The 19,902-nt window shown below is 41.6% G+C and overlaps 1 protein-coding gene across 1 annotated transcript; it reads left to right on the forward strand.

The window, feature by feature from the left end:
- The first annotated feature begins 5,120 nt into the window (after positions 1–5,120).
- LOC150001435 (nucleoporin NUP42-like) lies at positions 5,121–14,675 on the forward strand. The gene is made up of 4 exons (XM_090286863.1): positions 5,121–5,262; positions 8,206–8,300; positions 13,375–13,459; positions 14,098–14,675. The coding sequence occupies exons 1-4, from the start codon at positions 5,121–5,123 to the stop codon at positions 14,673–14,675; spliced, it is 900 nt and encodes a 299-aa protein (XP_090142989.1).
- The last annotated feature ends 5,227 nt before the right edge of the window (positions 14,676–19,902 follow it).

Below are 19,902 nucleotides of genomic sequence, written 5' to 3' on the forward strand. Positions count from 1 at the left end.
CTCTGCCTCCTCCTCCTCCTCCTCCTCCTCCTCACCCTTCTGTAGTACATATGTTGTTCGGCTTGATGGTGTCTCACAAATTCCTTAGTTGTCTTCATTTTTCTTCAGTCATTTTGCTTGTTCCTCTGCCTCAGGTACTTGGAAGTACTGTATTTGAGTTCACTGAATCTTCTTCCTAGTCAGATTTGATATTGAGTCCTTCTAGTGAATTTTTTAGTTCAGTTATTGTTGTTTTCATTTCAGAATTTCTGTTTGGTTCTTCTTTATAGTTTCTGTCTCTTTATTGATATTCTTATTTTGGTCATGTATTGTTTTCCTAATTGTGTTTAGTTGTCTGTACTCTTTTTAATTCATTAACCATCCTTATGATGGCTATTTTGAATTTTTGGTCTGGCAACTCATATGTCTCTTGCTTTAGGGCTGGTTTCAGGAGATTTAAATGGGTCATCTTTGCTTGTTTGTATGTTTTGTTATCTTTTATTGAGATTACAGCATTTGAAAAATCAGCCACGTCTCCCAGACTTTGCAATCCCGTTTCATACAGGGATGACATTCTCTATTCAGCCCTGCTGGAGATTCTGGAGACCTCTCAAACCTACGCTGGGGATGAGTCCTGCCTGGGCGTGTGTGGACTATCCTAATGGAATAGGTTTTGCGATTTGTACCGTGGCGCCGCTGCTGTTACCGTGTGCCATGGTCCTGGAGACCCAGCTAGTGCCTGTCTGTGGTACTGCAGATTCTCGTGCACGTGGCTTGCTTTTGTTCACCGAGACCAAGCTCCCAACCTGGCTCCTGGTTCTTGGCAGTACTTAGTTAGATTCAGGCCAGATTGATACCCACCCCACTGGGCAGCCTACCTAAAAGTCGGAATGTTGGATGTACATTCCTCCGCAGGGAGAAGACGGGGATTGGGTGTTTCCCACAGTCGCACCACACGGAGCCAGGGAGAGGGGCTCTGGAGAGAGAGAACCACGAGTTTTCCTGCCAGGCTGTGATGGGTTTGGTTTTGCGTTAGCCTGGAGTATAAGCACCTCTTAACTGGGTTCCAGATTTTTCACAGAGGCAGTTGGTCCATATATTGCTATTAAATCCAAGTGTCCATGGGGAAAGGAGGGTTGAGGGTTTCCTATTCTTTATTCTTGCACCTCGCTGATATCACCTCCAATAGCTCTAGTTTGAATGAGCTTTGGCTCTGCGTCAGACAATGACTTACCGCTTTACATCTATTACTACTTTAATCTTCACAACACTGACTTAGGTACTGTCATGATCCTCATTTTCTAAGTGAGGAAACCAAAATCTAGAACTAGATTATGGGTTTGGAGTTGTTTGTTTGTTTTTGCTTATCAGCGTTTTCTGCAATACACATGCATTACCATTGTAACACATGTAGCTCCCATTTTTCCTTATACACATGTAATTTGTGGGATAAAGCATAATAGGATAGAGCGTAACCATTTTAGATGGCAAAGACTTAATTTGGGCAGAATTCTTGACTTAAGTGAAATTCATTCCCCTAGGAATCCAGAAGTACTCAAGAAAGATACAGAGCTCTTACCCCTCTGCCCCTGAGCTTCCGGCTCCTTCTCCCTCACTCAGCTAGGGAAGAGTGCAGAAACAAGAGCAGACGTTCTTCCCGCTGGCTCGTGGTAGCTGCTTCGCTCTGCTCCCTTCCAGGGCCATCCTTTCAGTTCTGCCTTTTCCACTTTTATTTCCAGCACTTTAAAAAGGAAGAGTTGAAAGCCTTGCAAATATGAGGGAATCTTCCAAGAAGGATGCTTTAAAGAATGAAATGGGTATATGAGACATTTTACTTGCCCCAAATATTAGTTTATGTTGATAATTATTATTGAAGAAGAAACTGCAATAGTACTCATGAAAGGCTGATTAATATAACAAGATACCACTTGATGCCTATTAAATGGGCAAAAATTAAAATCCAACAATAACAGACATTGAAGTTATAATGTAGAGACTTGTGAGCTGTTGCTAGGAGTGTGGGTTGGTGTGAGCATGTAAGAGAGCCATCTGGCAACATCTAGCAACGTCAAAGATGCACACCCTTACAGCCTAGCAGCTCCGCTCCTCCGCAGAACCCTCGCTCTTCAAAGTGTGGTCGTGGGACCAGCAGCGGCAACGCCACCTGTGAGCTGAATACAAACGCAGACCCTCAGGCCCCGTTTCAGACCTACTGAATCATAGACTGCATTTTAACAAGATCCACCGGATGACTGTACATGAACACAGGGGTGCGCAAAAGGAGGATTACAGTTGGGAGTACGAGAAAGAGTTCATTCTTGTTTGTTTATTATTGTATTACTTACTATTACTGTTAGCCTACTTTTGCCCACCCCTGTATATGAGAAACTGTTGCATTTGGAAGAAAGAGACCAGTATAAAACTACATAGTATTGTTTGTAATAGCATTTCTCACAGCCTCTCACTGGCTCTGATCAGGGCTGCGTACCCATCCTGGATCAGTCACGGAATACGCAAAGCCTCTTCTGATATCCTGACCAAACTGATTCAAAGAGCTACCTCCTTTTAACAGCTGTGTAGTATTCCATTGTACCAATGTATCGTAATTTACCTAACCTCTCCTTTGCTGACGGTCATTCAGGTTTCCCCAGCGATTTACTAACACAACCGGTGCAGGATGCCCTTTTTTGGACCTTGCCCACCACACACCCACACACAGTTCTTTCTTTACCAACCTCAACGAGCACATGACTGCTGAATTGTGCCTTTTGTGTTTTTAAGGAACTTTCCATCTCACCACCAACATGTCACATTGAATATCCCTGTGACTGCTTTGAGGAAGAGGAGTGGGGAGGGGACTGGAGGCTGCAATGTCTAGACTTTTTCTTCATTGTCTTCTGTTCACCCAATGCAGTCCACCTGTCACTAGAGAGGCTCTATGAAACTTCCCCTAAATTAGGGGGAAAGCTTCAGATGTCCATGGAGGCCCCACTTGCCTACTAATTTCTCTGGATCTCCTGGGGACAGGGGCACCTGTCCCCTAACCTCTTCTGCCTGTAGCTTCCGCTTTCACCACAACAGTGCAGAACTGGTAAAAACCTTGCCGTTTCCAATTGCCCTTCTCTTGCTATTGTCTAAGGGCCACTATAACTCAGGCCACGAAGAAAGCTACTTCCACAGCCCACAACCTCTACCCTCAAAGAGGTGATGTTACCCCAGGCCAATGCCTGGCTCCTCAGTCCTTGTCTCAGTCCTCTGGCTTTGTGGTGGTCTTGCCTCTCCCACAATGCCCTTATCCTGCCAACCCATCACCCTGAAGCCATGAATCTGCACTTCAGACAAACTGCAGCATCTCTCAGAAGTATGTCCTATGTCCTTTCTGCTTCTGGTGTCTGATTTGTTTTTTTTTTTTTTTTTTTTTTTTTTTATATCACTTTACAATTGTCTCTGGGCTAGCCTCAGTTTTGAAGTCCTAGAACTTAGCTCTAACATGGTCCAGATCTTGACTTAATACCCAATAACATTTCCCATCCTTGTTTTATTGCTGGTAAACAAGCTCTCTCTCCCTTGGCCTGGCAGAAATTTTATTTTTCTCTTTCGCCTTCACATGCTCAGTTGTGCCATAGTAAAACAACACCAATCCCATTTTTAACCCTTACAACAGAGGCCTTCCTCCTCCTCCTCTTCCTCCTCCTCCCTGCCCCCCACGACCAGCACAGGGTGAAAAGAAACTGAAATATTCTCTCTCCAGCCCCTTTTGGATGGGATCCCCACCCTCTCCATCACCATTCTTAGTTCCACAGGGGTCCCCAGTGAAACTCCCAGCCCACTTTGGAATACAGTCTTCCCTCAGACCACAACATTTGCTGATCTTTTAGAAAAAAAAAAAAACATTCCTTTACTGGCACTTGATAAACTGAATGAACTTATAACTTCAGCATTGCTTCTAAAGGACTTTGTAAATGCTGTACTATTGGCATTAGTAAACGTAATTGTTTTAGAGACTCCGTTTTACCAGCAGCAGCCTCGAAACAGAAGCAAGAATGGCCTACAAGTTATACTCATACACCCTAACCTTCTGATTATTTTGGTTCTCCAAAACCTAATTTTTTCCCTAGATGTGTGTACATTATTAATCCTTTATCCTGTGACAGTAGCACTTTATTTCAGCACAGCTCCCTAAATCCCATTTAAGCAAGCGATTTAGATGAAAGCAGTGCACAAGGAAACTTGAAGCAAAATTACTAAGTAATGTTTGAAGCAGAAGAGACACCAGCTGGCCTCCTTACCAAATTTAGAAGGTGGAACTGATATACAAGAGTCTGCTGATTGCATTGATTTGGGGGGGTCAATTACATTTATGGCATTCAATGACAGGAATGACAGAAGCCAGGAAGACCCTGCTCTCGCTCATGCTGGTGAAAGCATCATGGTGGTTCATCACAGTTCAGTCATGGGATGTCTAATCCTCACCCATTCTTCTTCCTGCAATATTTCAAATAATGTGCCACAGGCGAAGTAAGTTAACTTAGTGGCTGGCTTTCTGGGCTCCCTGTTTCCTGCATAATTGGTGGACTAGTTATGTTTCATTTGGGTATCAGAGAAGACTGTAGGACATTTATCTGCTCAGTAGACAGTGAGTTGATTTGGATTTGTTTCCCTGTCAAGAAAGCCGGTAGTTAATGGGCGTCCCGAAAGGGGCTGGGCACAGCCCAGCCCACGGTCTCCTTCTGCCATTTTCTCCTGCGTGTGAGGCGCTGGGCTGGTGTCTGATGAGCGAACAAAGGCAGAAGGGGCTTGGTTCTGGTGTTGCCAAGCAACGAGTTTCAGGTAGAACTTAACGTGTCAAAGCTACAGTGTCTGTGAGTGGCAGTGGTTGGGAGACTTGCTGTAGGGCGACCCAGACGCCGCCTTGCTTTTGTACACTCCTATGAGTAGTTGTTTTTTTGGCCCTTGACTCAAATATAATTTTTACTCAACGTTGCTTCCAGGGAGAGGCTAGCAACCAGGGTCCGAGTCAGGGCTCCTAATTCTGGGGAAGTCGCGAACTTCTTTGGAAATATAGTAAAAGCGTACAGAGCCATTGCTCAGACGCACATGTTCCTAAAATTTGGGGTAAAATTGGGAGGATAGGATACCCAATGAAGACCTCTGGGCGCCGAGGGAACGGGGCGTGGAAGGGCACGTCGACTTGCTCCCCGGGCCTAAGCCCTTTCCGAAGGGTTCAGAATATTTCATTAAATCAGTTATGGATGGTGCGAAAAGCGCTGTCTTCGAAGAAAGGTAAGACACGAAAACACAATACAAGACTTTAAAGGTAAGATGTATTTTTCTTTTCTTAGAATTGGAACTTGGTCCTGAAAGGTGTCGCAGGATGCTGGCTCCCCCCGACGCACTCTCCCGCCCTTTCAGCCTTGGGATAGTCGCATTGTGGCTTTCACACCTGCTGCCTCTTCTTGAGGACAGTCTGTGTGCATTACCACAATAGGTCTAATGAAATATCCCAAACCAAAAATGAGGGCTCGGGGTCGGGTAAATGTGAATGGACTTCCACTAACCACGGGATGTCATAGTTGACATTCTGTGGAGACTCACTAAATGTAGTGATTAGAAAATAAACGATGAGTGGATAGGTTAATTGAGGGAAAAATGTGTAATGAACTGTGTCAAAGAAACAGTTATTTAGCTACCTGCAGCAAGTGAATGCTTCTGGCATTAATAAGTGTGAAGGCCCAAAGCTGTCTTCAAAAGATGACTTGAATTTCTTGAGCTGTGTCATTCCCCAACGGATTTAAAGCTTTAGAATAAGAGAATGCTATTAATCCCTACTTGAGGGATCTGGTTCAGCTATCTGCTGCCTTTTCTCTTTGGTTTTATTAAGTAGTTTTAGAGTTGGGAGATCAGTTTTCATAAGGAGTATATTTCCCATCACTCCACTTGTTATTACACTTAATGGAATATCTCCAATTCAGTGAGAAACAAGGTGAATTATCTTAGACCCCACTAGAAAATGATGAGTAGTTGAGACAGTTCAAGTGATAACTGGAGACAGAAAGGATAGTCTTGTTGGCTCATTTTGGTGGTTATGAAACATTAGTAATATGCTCGTAATAGAGAAACTCAAATGCATTATTCCCATGTGAATTCCCTTTATAATCTCCCCCTGAAAGATCCATGGGTATGTGTTTTCCGAAAGGGAAGACTGAAATAGATTTCAGCATCTATTCAAGGACAGGAGGTGGAATCTAATTGTTTATGCTCAACAGACTTTTTCATACACTCCCCATCTTTCAGAGGTTATTACTATATCGGGCCCAGTGGGAAAGCCAAGACTGAGAAAGAGAGCTTTTGATCCTGAAGGAATTCATGATTTAGGATATATGCCTTCCATCCACTCCACCATCAAGCAGTTATTCACTTAATAAGCCTATGTCAGCTGAACTTAGCAACACATCATTATTTTTCTAGAGCTAACAGTCCCCTCCATCTTGTTAAACAGAAATGCAGTTAGGCCATTATGCGATCTGTTGATATTACACTGAACTATGTAAGTCAGAATGAAGAGTTTTGTGACTTTCCGTAAGTGGAAGTGTTGGATCTTTGCATAATGTGTGTATGGAATAAGCAAAATATAATGATGTTTTCAGAGGTTTAAAAGATGAATTGCCGGTAAAATCGTTTTGTTTTATTGTTTATTCCAGGTCGTGCCAGACGTGGGCGCAATGCCTCGAGCCAGAGAGACTCATCCAGCTTGTCCCAATCTACAGGGTGCGCGGGCCGCCGAGAGCAAGGGAAGTCATCTTCCGGTTCTTCCGATTCCGGAGCTTCAACTGACGGGAACGGGGCATTTGGAGCACCTCAGAACCCATTTGCTTCTTCACCCAGCTCTTACGCACCGAAAGACGAAAACGAATTCCTGTAAGTGAAAGCCCTCAGAAAAGTTACCCATTCGCTTGCTTTTCGAAAAGAAGTAATACATTACCTAAAAATCGGAATAAGCAGAAAGTACCCATGATCCTATCCCTCAGAGGTAACCACGTTTTGCGCGCATATATACATGTAATATAATGGGTATAATACATATCGTACTAGATCTTATTTCGCTTAAAAATGCGTCATCTTTCCGTATCAGTACAGTGTCTTCTCAGAGCTCAGTGTGCTTTTTCCACTTTGTTGATAACGCTGTATTGTGAATAGCTTTGTAAGGTAGTCCTGCTTAATTAAATCTGTTGTAAGTTATGAGACCTTTAAAAAGGATGAGGTAATTTAAAGCAACTTGTGATCTTAGAGGTCACATATCATCTCCTATTTTTCTTTCTAAAACTTTTACTTCATTTGCCTCATTCAAATTGGTTGCATTTGGTTTCCTTCGTTATTGTAGAGTAAATTCCTTATCATTTCTCGAGAACATCTGTAGTAGAATTTGTGACTGGTACCAAAACGGTGCCTGGCTCTCTGTAACTACCCTCGGCTCCTGGCTTCTAGGACAGAACATCAATATAGGTATTTGTTGGTCTTTTACTTCCATAAATTAGAAGTCGGTCAGTAGTAAACATTTTGAGCCATGTACCATAAACTACTGACGTTTCAAAAGAAGAAAAGAAACAAATGAACCCGTTCTTCCTATATTTGATGTTACAGAGACCCTAAATTGAGTATAGATTCTCTGTAGTATCTGTGATTTTATTAATCATAGCATTCTGGACGGCATAGGAGGGGATTGAATTTAGAGCAGATACTATCCACAGCTTTGCCAACCAATGAACTGCATGGCTGTGGGTCTCTTCACCCGTTTGCAAAATGTGAGAATTAGACAAAATGTTCTCTAAAAATGTGATGTTTCTATATTACGGAGTGCTTCCTGTCTTTCCCAGTTAAATACTCATTGATGTGGATGGTAATGAACAAAAACCATTAAAGTTGTGTTGTGTATTTTATTATATCTTAGTTCTTTAATCTATGTATGACACAGTTGTTCTCAATGAAATGAATTAGCGAATGGTTCCGTGTACTGCAAAAGCAAAATTATGAACTTCTTTAATATTGTATCTATCACATGAAATGTAGTTTATAGTTCTGTAACTTCTGCTTTAAAGGACACTTGAGAAAACATAACGAGAAACCTAAAATTATATATTTACTACAATTTAACATTTCAATCATTGAAAATGAGAAAAAGATAAATTTTAATAAGCAGATGAAAACTATTTTCTTTTTCTTTGTCAGGGACGAAATGGGAAAAGATGTGGTCGTTTGGGAGTCCTCTGGTCAGTGGCCGTTCTCCGTTTATTCACCAGAGGGAAACGTATCTTGCCTTTCAGGTAACTGAGAAATTGTACATTTTTAAACTACGTTTTACAACTCTCATTCTCTAAAAGCGAGACCCTGCCAAATAAAGAAATGAACCACGAACTTAGCTGTAGTTAGGAGAGGTTGGACATTCTTTAAAGTGCCTGAGCATTGCAGCAGAACTTCATGATTCGGAGATTGAGGTTGAAAGGTATAGTTCTTTTAAGATATGTGGTTCTCATGAGAAAATAGTAACATCAGGACCCACCACAGTTCTAATTCTGTAAGCCCAAGCAGAGGCTCTACTCTCTTGGCTCTCCATAGGTACCCCTTCAGAACCTCTTGGCTGCCTGCGGTGAATAGAAGAGTCATATCCTGCCTGCCACGAAGGCCTTAGCTGTCTGATTCTGCTTGCTCTTTCTTCCCTGTCTTTCCTTTTAAGGGTAGTTGTTTTTCATAAAGCATGTGAAGGCCTATCCTGGAGATAATGTTTGAAGGTCAGGAGCTTTAGCTGGGCTGCAGGGATAACACTTCTGTAGAATACTCCTTCCCTTCCCATTTTCTTTTGTCTAGAGTTTCTAAAGCTCCTTCTGGGCTGCAACCTAAACTGCCACACTGCTAAGCCCACCTGGCTGGTCCTGAGTGAATAGCAGGCTCCTAGCGGATGACAGTCCTTGCACTCCCTCAGAACTCTGGCATCTGTACTCTGTCTCAGCTCTGCCTGCTCATTCTCTGCAAGCATTTGCATCACACCACTCCTCAGTTGCTTCGGTACTCATTCAACAGATCCTCACCGAATTTCTTTAGTGCCAGGCCCTATTCTAAGTGCTGGGGATATGTTGGTGAGCAAGATAGGCAAGATCCCTCCCTTATGAAGCTTATGTTCTTGAGGGAAGGAGACAATAAGTAAAACAAGGAAATAAGAGAACTCCAGCTGGTGATTTTTCTGTAAAGAAAATAAAGAAGTATTAGCCTTGTACAATCAGTTCAGCATTGAACCTAATACCTGTCGAATGCCCTAAAGCAGTTCCTCCCAAGTGTGGGACGTAGATCCCTATGTCGGGTTGCCGGATAAAATATGGGGTGCCCAGTGAAGCTTCAATTTTAGGTAAACAAAGAATAATGTTTTAGCATATGAATAACCCATGTAACATTGGTGACATATTTATGCTACAAGTGTGTGTGTCTGAAATTCAAATTGAACTGGGCATCCTGTATTATTATTTGCTCAATTTGGCAACCCTGTTCCTGAGACCCTTGCAGGAGCTGTACGAGTTCAAAAATCTTTTCATAATAATCCTAATGCACGAGTTGCCATTTTCACTGTGTTGACATTTGCACAGTTGAAGCAAAAAAATCGATGAGTAAAGCCCCTTATATCTTAGTGTAAATCAAGCTAGAAACAATAAACCGTAGTCACAAAGTCTAACAGTAGTCAATGAAAAAGGTTAATGTCCTTTTGGCTTAAGATTATGTCCGAAATGAAATGGTAGAAGTTTTTAATTTTATGAGATCTTGACCTCTGAGTGCAAACCATTTTTACTATACTGTGTGACCAAATGGGAAGCACACACAGAGTTGTTTCTGCCACATACTCAAGCGTGATGGGTATTTGAAGGGAAAGTCCTGGTGTGCTCGTTTGACTTGGGAGCTGAACCAGCCACTTTTTTCCCCCACAGAACAGTGGCTAATGAAAGAATAAGTGGCAACTACGGTTATTTTGACTTAAGTATTTGGTGACGCTTTCTTTAAAAATAAATGAAGGGAGCCCGTTACTTCATAGAGAACAACTGACAATGATAAAATGCAAGCTTTCAAGTGAATATTAGATGATGGAGAAATTTTTTTCTCATGTGAGCTTGATAACTTCTCGATACATAAAGTCTCTTCTGATGAGATGGATAGTGACATTAACAAATATGAATATTTTGATATTGTAAAAGACCATTTGGCCGTGTTTGGGAGTTCTCGATAACTCAGTGAACCAGTATTTTCCAAATATTTAATCTGTAATGTTGCAAAATTATACATACCTAAAAAGTCCATTCGAAGTGCAAAATTATCCAGTGAATTGAATGTGATAGTACAAAAAGTTTGAGTCGACATTGGAGCTAAACTTTTAGAAACTACCACCTGTCAAGTTCTGGTGTGACGTCAAAGAAGAATATTCCAAACTATCTGAAAAGGCCGTTAACATCATTCTTTTCCAGCTCCATATCTGTGCAAGAACAGGTTTTCGTCCTATACTACACCCAGGCGGTATATTGCAACAGACTCAATGCATCTGATTATTTCCTGAGGTTAAATCCTAGCAATGCTATTAAGATCAGAAGGTGTGAACATTTCTGTGGCAATTGATGCTTAATGACAATTTTCCTCCTGTAAGAGTTGTACATTTTTAGTCCCCTCAATGGCAGTTTAGGAGACTGTCCACTTCACCACATTTTTTCTTTTATTTTATTAAAAGATTTCTTGTATTTATTTTTTGGGGGGTGGGCGGATAGAAGAGGGAAACATCAATGTGTGAGAGAAATATCAATTGGCTGCCTCTCACACATGCCCCAACTGGGGACCAGGCCTGTAGTCCAGGCATGTTCCCCGATTGGGAATCGAACTGGCGACCTTTCACTCTGTGGGACAATGCCCGACAAGCTGAGCCACGCTGGTCAGAGCCACTTAACCAAATTCTTTTTCTTTTTTTTTTTTTAATTATTTCTTTGTTTGTTTATTTATTTACTTTTGGAGAAAGAGAGGGAGAGAAACATCACTGTGTGGTTGCCTCTCACTCGCGCCCCCAACTGGGGACCTGACATGCAACCTAGTCATGTGCCCTGAGTGGGAATCCAACCAGCAACACTTGGTTCGCAGGCCAATGCTCAGTCCCACCGAGCTTCGCCAAATTCTTAAAGCCAATAAATAATATTCACTTTTAATTTTTGCCAGTCTGATGAGTAAAGGCTTTTATCTTGATTTTCAGTTGTATTTTTAAATTGCACTTTTTTACTTCATTTATTTATTGGCTATTTGAAAATTTTGTGAGTTGGCTGTTTGTTGTTTTTGCTCATATTAACTTATTCTTCTCAGTGATTTGTAAGAACTCTTAATATGTTAACATTAGTTCTTCTCCTGTCATGTCGCCATTCTGGTTTTCCCAGCTTATCATCTGCGTTTTAATTTTGCTTATTATAGTTTGACATAGAGAGTATTTTTCTACATAGAAATTTGAATGTATACGTAGTCAACTTTCTTTTTCTGTTAGTTCTTCCTCTCCATTTATATTTAGAAAAAGAATTTCCCCTTCAAAGATAATAACCAACTACATTTTATTCTAATTTTTTCCTTATGATTATGAAAATTTTCTAATATCAACATTAGTGCACTTTCTTGTCTCGCCCCTTTAGCTTTACTATTCTATCAAAAATATTGGCATTTATTTTAAAGATTCCAATTGATTTCTCACTTCAGGTTTCACTGACATTTCACCAGAGGAGCTGAGACTTGAATACCATAACTGCTTAGCCAGCAACAACTTACAACATTATGTAAGTTTGTTTCCTATTCATCTACCTCAATAACAGATTAGCTGTGAATTACTACCTTCTCCATATTTAGAGGCTTGCCTGTTTTGGTAAAGTGGGTGAGGTCTACAGTTTTTTCAAGACAAGGCTATTTTTATTTTCTAAATTACTTTATTTGAAATTGATTGGTTATCTAAAATGGTGATAATATATTTTGACTGTACTAACTAGGAATGATTATCCAACAATCAGTCCCAGAAATCAAACCCTTTCATCAGTTGGCAAACATTTATAGAGCATCTCTTAGGTGCAGATACTGTGGTGAATGTTAGAAAAATAAAGTTAAATAAAGCAGTCGATTATATAGATTAACATTCTCACATTTCAAATATCAAAAATTAAAAAGCTCAGCTTGAGGAAGTTTGTGCTAAAGGAAATGACAAACTCTTTTGTTGTTGTCTACAGTCATGATCATGCGTTTTAACTGGCACCCACGCTCTTCTCCCACCCAAATACAACTAACTGTGTGCCGCCAGGTACTTGTGCTTCTGAACCGGGTGATTCAAGGAGCTGGAGAACAGGCAGAGGGGACTAGAGCTGGAATATCTTTGGCAAACAGGGGCGGGTCAATGCGAACTTTACAAGTGATGGGCCGTAAAAATGTTTCATAAACTTTCTGTAATTTTGGCAAAGATGTGAAGTTGTTTGAGAGATGAAAATAAACACTCGATATTGACTCATCATTTTTCTGTCTTCTCTCTCCAGCTAAATTCCATCCAACAGTTAATAAATCAGTGGAGGAATAGGGTAAATGAACTGAAAAGTCTAAGCACAGCACCTAAAACAGGTTTGGTGAGTACCTGAAAGTTTGCTGAAGGGAAGTGTCTCTCTTATGTATTGCTTTTTTTGCAAGAATTTTACTTTCAAGTTGGAAAGCAAACTTAAAATTTTCTGTCAAGCCCTGGCTGGTATGGATGTTTCTCTCCCTCTCTTTCTCCCTCCGTTCCTCTCTCTCTATTTATTTAAAAATAAATAAAATCTTTAAGAAAAAATGTATATCGGCCTATAGATACTGAAATGTATTATTAAAAATTATTTTTCTCATTTTAATATGTATTCATTGAAATTTAGAAAACAAAAATTTTTAAAGATTTTATTTACTTTTTAGAGAGAGGAGAAGGGAGAGAAACATCAGTGTGCAAGAGAGAGATTGGTCAGTTGCCTCTTACATGCCCCCTACCTGGGTATCTGGCCCACAATCGAGGCACGTGCCCTGACCAGGAATCGAACCGGCAACCATTTGGTTTTCAGGCTGGCACTCAATCCACTGAGCCACACTAGCCAGGGCTAGGAAAAATTTAAAAGCATAACTAAAATTAAAACCATAATTCATCAGCAATTGACTCTTAATCTTTGAGGTTGGTGTACTTTTTTCTGTCTGTATTCATATTGTGGGCATTTTTCTATGTTAAACATTTCACGTTTTTAAGCACATATTTTAAATTTTAAATTTGGCTCTAAAGTACATATATAGAAAGGTACTTGAGAATTATTCATCAAGTACTTTATTATTTGCCCTTTCTTATAGCTCTCTGATATAAAGAATGGAATAAATCAAGCAACCTCTACGTTTGGATTTGGGAGTAGGCAAACAGCAGCATTTGGGCCACCAGGTAAGTGATAAAGTAATGCAGGACTTCACTGATTTTGAAAAATAGGATTTTATAGGTTTCAAGTTGTAAAACCTGAAGGTATGTTAAGCACCATTTTAAGTCAGCCTTGCAAATTCTACAGCCTTCCATAATGGAGCTTGAGAGAATTTGATTCATCAAGCCTTAGTGAAAGGGGGGCCAGAATGGGCTGGGCTGTTCTTTGAAAGGCCCTATGGCTCAAGCTTTAGAAGTATATTTTAGGAGTGGCTTTTCAAGACTTTTATAGCTGTGGTAGCAGCACCTTTGAGGACTTTCTTGTCACTGTATAACAGCATAGTGTCCTCCGCAAGTGACAGCTCCAGTGAGATGGGGGGCGGGGCATGGACAAGCCAGAAGTGTAAGAGCACTCGCTAATCCCTGAGGCTTTTCAAAGCCGCCTCATTGAGTGAAGGTAAATCACGGGGCAAGTGAGGTCGGTGTAGCAGGAAGACAGTGGGTTTGTTCTAGCTTCTCGTTTTTACTTTTCTCCCTTGTAATCTCTTTCCAACATCCAAACATGGCGGGAATAAGGGGAAAATGAGGGGGGAAAAAGTGGGGATTAACATGGCCACATTTCTGACTGTAATAGGTTTTTTTTTCTTTTTCTGGTTTATTTGTAGGTTTTCCAGTGAATAACAGCATGAGTGATAATGCTCAAAATTTTAGTTTTAAAACAAGCTCTGGATTTGCCAGTGCCCCTTCTGGAAGCCCTTCTGTGTTCGGGAACACGCCCGCATTTGGAGCTGTTCCCTTTCCCGGTCCTGCCGTCACTACTTCTACTCCGGTGCCTGGATTTGGGAAACCTGAAATCACATCTGCTGCTTCGTTTTCATTCAAAACCCCAGCAGCTGCAGGTTTTGGCTCGCCTGGGTTTCCAGGCTTCCCAGCTCCCATGGCAGCAGGCCCTGCTGGAGCTGCGGGGGCCCCAGCCGTCACAAACAGCAGGTCGGTGGCTGGCTTTGGAAATCCAGGCTCACAATCTCACACTACTGTTTCCAAGTCATTCAGTGACAGTTTTGCAAATAGCAGCACATCTACCTCTCTTCCTGTCTCAAATAGTAGCATGACAACAGTTAACGAATTATTCACGCCCAAGCATCAACTAACGGCAGAAGAACTAGAGCAGTTTCAGTCCAAGAAATTTACTCTGGGGAAAATTCCACTGAAGCCACCACCTATGGAATTTCTGAATATCTGAAAGAACAATTTTAAATAAAGAATGACTTATGAAATTATTTTGAGTGGTTCATATAAAAGAGCAGATACATACACGTGTGTATCATATATACATATTTATTTATAAGGAATAGAGCTTTCAATAAACTGAGGAGTTTGAAATCCATCATTTTTTCTTGAGCTTGACTATTTTTTTTTTCCTGTGGCCTAAAGTTTAATAATTATTTTTAACACACCTACTCCCTGGCGCAGGGGGAGGGACAAGAAGCAGGGGTGCCAAAAACATTTACTTTATCCTTACACAAATGCACCCCACCACACAGAGGCACAGAGGCTTCCCAGCCCGTGGCCGGCGGGCGGGCGCCTCGTTTGGGTGCCTCCACCCGCAGTCCTGGCGGGCGCTCCAGGCACCCACGGCCCAGCCTGCCTCCGTCTGCGGCCGCGTTTCTTATTCTTTCTCTTTGGCAGAAACCAAAACAGTCGTAGCAGCTACAGGACACTGGAGAGAGATGCAGAGGGCACGGGGTGTCGGAGGGCCCCCCGCAGGGAGCTTATCCAGACTGGGGGCGGCGGAGTGGGGGGCGCTTGCCCTGGCTGGACACAAAGCTTTTCTCGCCGCAGGGCTCCTCCCACCCACATGCGGCGTGCTGGCGCCTGAGCCCAGGGTCTGGCCCCGAGTGCCCACTCCGTGCACTGGGCTTCTCTGCGTTCCGTCTCGGGGCACAGGTAAGGGGCGGGTCATTCCCAGGGAGGCTACAGGCCCGGGCATCAAAGAGCCAAAATGCCCAAAGTGAGGGTGTCCAGGGAGAGAAGAAGACCCCACAGTGGGGCGTGGGGGCTCCGTCCACCGAGCTGGGCTGAGAGCTTTGGCCCCCTCTGTACACCTCTGTGCTCTGTCGGAAACCCCTCTTTATAGAGGAGGAAACGGGCCCAGAGGAGGAGTTGCCAGCCGGGTGAGGCCAGACTTGAACCCAGGTCTCAGAGGGTCCTGGGCTGCGCCCAACCTGATGCTTCACGCAGCAGAGTGAGGCCCCGGGGGATGCCAGTGCTGGGCAGACCCAGGACACCGCTCCCAGGCTGGGCAGCAGGGACCTAGAATAGCTGGGGGACAGTGGGAGCCCCCCCTACAGAGCCTCATCCTTGTAGCAGCTACAGACACCCAGTTTTCAAGGCCAGCTCAAGTGTCACCTCCTCCTTGAAGCCCTCTGCAGTCACTCTGCAGTCACCCTACCCCCAGGAATCCAAACAAGGGCATCTGAGGACAAGCACCAGCCCCAAACACGGGGACAGCGAACACCACAGCTGCTCCAGTTCCTACTGGTCCAGCTGGGAACTCCTGGGCGGGGGGGTGGGGGGGGTGCGGAAGCAGCGGAGAGAAGCCTTCCAGCAGGCGACCGGACCCGGGTCACCCTCTGAGACAGAGGCAGGGCTACCGCCTGCCGCCCTTGGCTCTCCACTCCTTGGCCAATGGCCATCCATGCTCCATCCTCCCTCACCGACCACAGCGTCCCAGGGGCAAAAGGGAAAATGCACAGTGGGAGGGGCTGGGGCAGGAGGGAGGGCCCCTCCGTGTGCTGGCAGCCACCCTGTCTTGCTCAGGGCACCGCTGGGCAGCCAGGACAGGGGCGGCTGCTGCCCCCGTGCCAGGGCACTTGGAGCCCGTGAGACTGGAGGAGAAAGCCTTGCTCTTCCTATTTCCTGCGGGAGGAGCAGCGCTGGATACAAATGGAGACACAGTTACAGACCAGACTGGGATGGTGTCTGGGAGGGACCCAGGGGACCAGCACACCTTCCAGGCCTCCTAAGGCCCACTGCTGGCTCTGCGTAGCTCACAGGCTGAGAGGTTTTCACATATTTAAATGTGAAATGAGAACGAGGGTCCGACTATGAAACTCCAACGGATCAGTCGTACAGAGATCCATTCAGAGTTCTAGATAGAACAATGGATATGATGACGCAAAGCGAGAAATGCTGATTGAAACGGTTTTAGATTCCACACTGTATCTAGCTTCTAAGAAACTACCTCTTATTGAATTTTGTAAAAAACAAATTTATTCACAGATATAATCCCCATATATACTATCAAAACATTCCAGGTGTATAGTTCAGTGGCTTTCAGTACATCCACAGACATGTGAAACCACATCCACAGTCAGTTTTATCACATTTTAATCACCACAAATAGAAATCTTGTACTCTTCAGCTATCATTTTTCTCTTCTCCCATACAGTCCAGCAACCACTTCTTAGTGTCTATAAATTTGCCTACTGTGACATTTCACACAAATGGAACCATGCAATATGTGACCTTTTGTATCTGGCGTTTTAAACTTATTACACTGTTTCTAAAATTCATTTATGTTGTATCATGTGTCAGTACTTCATTTCCTTTTATGGTCAAATAATATCCCATTGTGTGGACATACCACATTTTGTTTATCCATTCCCACATTTAATGGGTATCTGGGTTGTTCCTCACTTTCAGTAATGAATAATGCTGCTACAAACATTCATGTATAAGTTTTGTGTGGACAAGTCTTTTCATTTCTCTTGTGTATATCCCTAGAAGTGGAATTGCTAGATCATGTGTTAGCTCTTAGTATGATTATTTTAGGAACTGCCAGACTGCTTTCCAAAAGTGGCTGCCTCATTTCAGATTCCCACAGTTTCTGAGGGTTCCAATATCTTTACAGGCTCACTGACACTTGGTAAGAGTCTTTTGGGATTATAGCTATCCAAATGGATATGAACTAGTATCTTGTAATTTTGAATTAATTTCCCTGATGACTAATGACGTCAATATTTTTTTCAGGTGTTTTCTGGCCATTTCTATATCTTATTTGGAGACATGTCCTTTTGGGTATTTTGTTCATTTTTAATTTTTGTTAGTTTTTATGATTTAGTTGTAAGAGTTATATAGTGTAGACACAAGTCCCTTATCAGATAGATGATCTGCAAAATTTTTCTCCCATTTTGGGGGTTGTCTTTTCACTTTATTGCTAGTGTCCTTTGAAGCAAAAAAAAAAAAAAAAAAAAAAGTTTTAATTTTGGTGAAATTTGATTTTTTGTTTTTCTTGTGTTGCTAAGCCTTTGCTATCATATATAAAAATCTATACAAACCCAAAGATATGCAGCATTATCCCTATTTTTTTCTCTAAGAATATTATGCTGTTTATTTTACATTAGGTCTTTGATTCATTTTGAGTTAATTTTTATATGATATGAGGTAGGGTCCAATTTCATTCCTTTGCATGTGGCTGTTCACTTGTCTCGGCACTATTTGTTGAAAAGGCCCTTCTTTCTTTTACCGACTGATCTTGGCATTCTTGTTAAATATCAGTTGATCATAAACACATGGGTTTATTTCTGAACTCTCAATTCTATTCCATTGATCTATATATCTACCTTATAGTAGTACCACAGTCTTTACGTCTGTTGCTTTGCAGTAAGTTTTGAACTCAGAGAGTGTGAGTCTTCCAACTCCGTTTTGCTTTTTCAAGATTGTTTTGGCTATTTTGGATCCTTTATAATTTCATATGAATATTAGAAACAGTTTGTTGATTTTTTTTACAAAGAAACCATCTGTGATTCTTACAGGAATTGAGTTGAATTTGGAGAGTATTGTCATCTTAAAATTCTAAGTTTTCCAAATCTGTCCTCTTTCCAAACATTATTTTTATTGAATTTTAAAATAGAATTTTCCTTTTCCTCCAAATGTTATAGGAAAAGAACTAAATTGGAAGTATTAACAACAGTGAATCAGTGATCTGGACAATTCAAAAATAACGTAAAGGGAAAGAGCAACAAGGCAAGCGAATGAATAGAGTTTTAGAAAGGAAAACAGGCTTCTATGCCTCTGTTCTCACCCATAAGAGATTTCTCCCTCTATACATTTTAAAAATCTGCATGTTAATGAGGAACAGAGGTTACTCCAACATTTCATTTATCAAAATTAGAAATATAAGAATGGAGTTCCCCAGAGTTTAGGCCCTAACTCTTCATTGATTGGGATAAAATATGAATTACAAGATCCCTTTTCAAAAGAGTATAGTAGAGGAAATTTTGCTAAAAAAAAAACTTTCAGGAAAAAGATTCCAGAGGAATAAAGAAGAGATAAGAAAGCAACTTGAAAGAGATGAAAAGAAACAAAAGGGTATTATGTTTTATCCTTTCATAGTTTGTAGATTTTAGACCATAAGCTAGAGAGAGAAATAATTCTTAAAAGCTAGCTTGACATTAAAGTAAGGCAAAATAAAGAATAGAGACTAACCTACATAAAATTATTTCAGGTATAGTAGGAGCTCTCCTGAAAACAGTTCACTTATAATGTCTGCAATGTTTTTTAATAGGAAAAACAAGCACTATTCATTTCATAATTACTTAGAGGCAAATATAATGCTCATACCCCTTGGGAAGCATGAATATTGAATAAAATTCATACAAGTTTTAATGAAGTAATATCTTTTGATAATTGCAGAGAGATGAAAGATAAGCTCTGCAGTGGAAGGGGGTTCCTGGGCTGAAAGATGAACAGAGGGATCACAGCAGAGTATGAGGTCAGAGGAGTAAACTGGTGAAACACAAACCTCTAGGACATATCCTACAGAAAACCCTCAGGTTCCTCAAGATACCAAGCGCCATCAAGAAAGAAGTGAACAGCTTCTTTCTGTTTTAATCTCTTATACTTGATTGCAATGTTTGAAAATAACAGAAGAAATGTAAATGGAGATAGTATATGAAGGGTCTCCCTATATACCTTCTCATCTCTTCTCTTACTCACAGAACACACACCGTGTGGCCTCTTGTCATGGAACACATGCAACTACCTTAAGAAAAGGCTGTAAAGTAAACAGGACCTAGGGAAGGAACAAGGGTTTTAAGTTCCTTATTGCCAATAATTTTATATCCGGATCCTTACTAAAGTCCAGCAACAGATGATACATTTTATCACTGGCTTTCAGGAGGAATACTGCTGAGAAAGGAGCTTAACATATGCTCTTTGCCTCAGTAATATGTGAGGGACTCGCTTGCTGAAATACAGGAAGTATGCTTTAAAGCAATGTTTCCCAACCTTTATTGTCTTTACCTTTATATAAGTTTTTCCCTTACTACGTCCCATTAGACTTAAACATCACACATATGCTATGTATTTGTTGATGTACTGTATGCTTATCTGTGATTTAAATACAAAAAGAGAGATTTTCTCTCCCCCAAGAACCAATCAATTTTTGCCCCACTGAGGGAGATATT

This window comes from Furipterus horrens, unplaced genomic scaffold, assembly GCF_987537825.1.
Source record: "Furipterus horrens unplaced genomic scaffold, mFurHor1.1.pri manual_scaffold_9, whole genome shotgun sequence".
Lineage (NCBI taxonomy): Eukaryota > Metazoa > Chordata > Mammalia > Chiroptera > Furipteridae > Furipterus > Furipterus horrens.

Bases quoted from the DNA above. Each gene is read 5' to 3' on its own strand.
- LOC150001435 (XM_090286863.1), top strand. From the start codon at position 5,121: ATGAAGACCTCTGGGCGCCGAGGGAACGGGGCGTGGAAGGGCACGTCG. The intron at 5,263-8,205 runs GTAAGACACGAA...TTTCTTTGTCAG, and splicing joins AGCGCTGTCTTCGAAGAAAG to GGACGAAATGGGAAAAGATG. The intron at 13,460-14,097 runs GTAAGTGATAAA...GTTTATTTGTAG, and splicing joins AGCAGCATTTGGGCCACCAG to GTTTTCCAGTGAATAACAGC.